The sequence below is a fragment of the Danio aesculapii genome, chromosome 4 (assembly GCF_903798145.1).
Source record: "Danio aesculapii chromosome 4, fDanAes4.1, whole genome shotgun sequence".
Classification (NCBI taxonomy): Eukaryota; Metazoa; Chordata; class Actinopteri; order Cypriniformes; family Danionidae; genus Danio; species Danio aesculapii.
The window spans coordinates 59,055,002-59,059,094 of NC_079438.1; the positions used below are offsets into that span (position 1 = coordinate 59,055,002).

Consider the following 4,093-nt stretch of genomic DNA (forward strand, 5'->3'; position numbering starts at 1 on the left):
ACATGCATTAGACTATACGTGAATTTTAAAGACGCTTAAATAAAATAAATCAAATTATTGCGTGTGCAAATGAATTTTTAATCTTCGCGATGGGTCATTTGTGAAGTGAAGCACTCTTAAAAATGCTGGGTTGTTGTAACCCAACGTAAAGTAAGAACAAGCCCATCCATTAGGTTAAAAAGCGTAACTCAGATTTAATAGAAAAAAATAATCAAACATATTTTCCAGTATTTTTACACGAGGTGTGACTTGTATATCCAAATTTTATTTCAATTTAGTTAACATGGGTGCATGCTTATTTTTTCAGGGTATATTGTTTATAGACCAAAAACAGGGAATTATGCATGTGCAACAACTCTAGCACTTAAATGCACTGTTTTGCAATGCAATAATTTATTTATTTTACATTCTAACTGTTGGGTTTTTCACATTTGACCTAGCATTGGGTTAAAACAGCACGGTAATTTTAATGTGGGTTGTTAATTAGGTTAATGTAAGTGGGCTTAAACAGTAAATAATACAACAAATAGACCGTGACATAAACGCCATAGAAGTGTAATCGAATTAAACCAACTGTTGTCTTTAGGTTTTGGCCTTAAGGCCTATAGTTGAGTTTCATGCAAACAGCTAAGATTGTTATTGTCAAGCTCGACAGTTTTGTTTGCGCAAACCTCTCCCCCTCTTTTCTCACACACACACACATACACACACGCTCACACTCGCACACACTCGGTACCTGATGATAAGCTCAAGAGAGTAACTGAAGAATAGAATAATGAAATACTAAAGAAGAGGTGAGTTGATGCATACATTTATTTATTTATTTACTAAAGAAAATGTGAGTATTCTATACATTTATTTATTTATTTATTTATTTAATGTGGCTGATCTGAGAATAATGAAATGCTAAGGTAAATGTGAGTAATTTATTTATTTATTTATTATGGCTGAACTGAGATTAATATTGGGCCTACTAAAGAAAATGTAAGCAGTCTTTTAATCAATTTATTTATTTAATGTGGGTGAACTGAGAATAATAAAATACTAAAGAAAATGTGAGTTATTTATTTATTTATTTATTATGGCTGAACTGAGAATAATGTTGGGCCTACTAAAGACAATGTGAGCAGTGTTTTAATTTATTTATTTATTGGCTAAACTGAGAATGACGAAATACTAAAGAAAAATGTGATTATTCTATACATTTATTATTGATTTATTTATTACTCTCGTTGTTTTGTTGATGTGAGAAAAAAATATTGGATATATTCAAGGAAACTCACTAGGATAAATATAAATAAATGTCTACGTATTAGGCTTGTTTTGGAGGCTCAACACTTTTAACGTGTGTGTGTGTGCGCGCGTGTGTGTGTGATTTGTCAGCAGGATCGTCAGAAACGCGAGTGCATGTGCGAGTTTTGCAGTGCTGTGATTGGCAGCGGCTGCGCGCGGGTCCGATCAGATGTGCGTCCCCGCGACTCCTCCACACCTGTGCTCGCGCCTCCCGGCGGATTTACCGGCACTCTGACGGGATTTTAACGCGATTAACGGCACGATGAAGGAGAAATCAAAGACTGCGGCGAGGACGCGGCGGGAGAAGGAGAACAGCGAGTTTTACGAGCTCGCCAAAATGTTGCCTTTGCCGTCCGCCATCACGTCTCAACTGGACAAAGCGTCCATCATCAGACTGACCAGCAGCTACCTGAAGATGAGACTGGTGTTCCCGCAAGGTCAGATATGTACCTTCATTTACTCTTATGCCCTAATTAAAGAGGATCCCGATCAGTTTAGCTCGTGCAGTAATTAATTTGTCAAGTTAGGGTAATTAGGCAAGTCATTGTATAACAGTTGAACAGTTGTATAAAACCATTGCGAATAATATCGACCTTAAACTGGTTTAAGGTTTAAAAACTGCACCTATTCTAGCCGAAATAAACCCGATGAGACGTTTGAAAAATTGTAGGAAATACTGTGAAAAATTCATTACTTTGTAAAACGTCATTTGGGAAATATTTGAGAAAGAAAATGAATAATTCACAGGAGGGCGAATAATTTTGACTGTATATCTATATATTGACTGTATATCTCTCTCATGCACTAATTAAAGAGCATGCTGATGAGTTTAGCATGTGCGCGTTCGCTCTTCATGATAATAGCATGTTGATTAATAATGTTATAAGCTAATAATTAATAATAAGATAGGAGAATAATAATAATAATCACTGGAAAAAAATGTTTCATTGCGTTTAATACGTGGTTCCAAACAATGGCTATTTGGGCTGACTTTAAACAAACAAGTGGAGTAATGTTTAACTTAATTTGTTTGTTTAAATTCAGTTCAAATAAATTGTTTGCAATCACTTAAATCGAATTAATTTCAGTGTAACAACAGTTTTAGGCTGTCTGGAGTTTAGATATGTAGGCTCTAGCCTTATTTTTCGCTCCGGACAGATTGCTTTATTTATTTTGGTTATAAATCTCCAATACACACTGCCTGTTTGTTTTATTGTGTTGTTGTCTGAAAACAGTTTTTATCATTTGTTATTTTTATTTGTTATTTTATTTATTTGTATTTTGAAGTTTTTGCATATATAGTGGCTTTTTCGTAGCTTCACACATTCACAGAAATAGACCAGTTATAAATTACGATAAATAATTATTATTTGTAATTAAAAATAGATATATTTTCTTAGCAGATGTTCGTCACACCAGAGTCAAAATTGAACAGGTAAACGCATGATGAAGTATTTAACATTTATAACATTTAGCCTATATAGGTTACCGAAGCGATCAGTAAGTCAATATAATAATAATCATATTTTAAATACAGTTTAATTAAAACGTGCATAATGATAAACGATTTAAAAAACACTGAACGTGATGGGAAAGTTATATAAAATTTTATTTAGCACTTAATTAAAATTAAATCCAATCATTATAAGAGTATAGATGTTATAGAGTGCTATATCAATGCATATTACATTACATTGCATGATAGATAGATAGATAGATAGATAGATAGATAGATAGATAGATAGATAGATAGATAGATAGATAGATAGATAGATATATATATAGAGAGAGAGGTAGGTTTTAAATTGTTATAAATTCATTCATTCATTTTCTTGTTGGCTTAGTCCCTTTATCAATCTGGGGTCGCCACAGCGGAATGAACCGCCAAACCTATCCAGCATTTGTTTTACGCAGCGGATGCCCTTCCAGCCGCAACCCATGTCTGGGAAACATCCACACACTCGCATTCACACTCATACGCTACAGACAATTTAGCCTTCCCAATTGACCTGTACCGCATTTCTTTGGACTGCGGGGGAAACCAGAGCACGAAACCCACACGAACGCAGGGAGAACATGCAAACTCCACACAGAAAAGCCAACTAGGAATTAAAAATAAATGTTTATTATTGTTTTACCCTCAAATGTTGATTGTTAAAAATATTGTTTATTATTATTTTATCCTAAAATGTTGATTGTTAAATATGTCTACTGTTAATTCTTCATACTACAATTTTATTTCTTTTCTAGCCTAATATTCTGTTTAATGTAAACATCACAAATTCTTTAGCAATATATATTAATATATATTTATAATAATAATAATAATAATAATAATAATAATAATAATAATAATATATATATATATATATATATATATATATATATATATATATATATATATATATATATATATATATATATATATATGTAGGCTATAATTTGGCATGCCATTAAAGCAAATTTGAATATAAATGATGGATAGACAGAAAGACAGACAGACAAAGGGCTCAGTGGTTTTCTGTAGCTGGTGAAAGTGTGTTTTTGAGAGGATCGAGTTGCTGTGAGGGTCGCTCTCTCCTGGTCACGCGCGTGACTGTGCACCCGCCGCGCTCATTACCGGGCGCGCGTGCAGTCTGGACACCGCGAGCACGAGGCACTGAGGACCCGTGAATTCTAATTAGTGCTCGAACGGATTTTTCTTCCTTTGAACGGGCTGAACAGAGAAACATCGTTTTCATTAATTTAGCCTTTTTAATTAATTATAGCGCAAAGCCAAGAACAGTACGAACGTGAAAAA

General features: G+C 33.8%; 1 protein-coding gene across 4 annotated transcripts in view; it reads left to right on the plus strand.

Moving 5' to 3' along the window:
• Positions 1-737: 737 nt before the first annotated feature.
• The window catches only part of sim1b (SIM bHLH transcription factor 1b), a 28,911-nt gene continuing 25,555 nt past the window's right edge, over positions 738-4,093 (plus strand). For all 4 annotated transcript variants that reach the window (XM_056455152.1, XM_056455153.1, XM_056455154.1 and 1 more), the window contains exons 1-2: positions 738-794; positions 1,387-1,730. In XM_056455152.1, the coding sequence (XP_056311127.1) occupies positions 1,556-1,730 (175 nt within the window). In that variant the 5' untranslated portion in view covers positions 738-794; positions 1,387-1,555. The remainder of the gene's footprint in view (positions 795-1,386; positions 1,731-4,093) is intronic.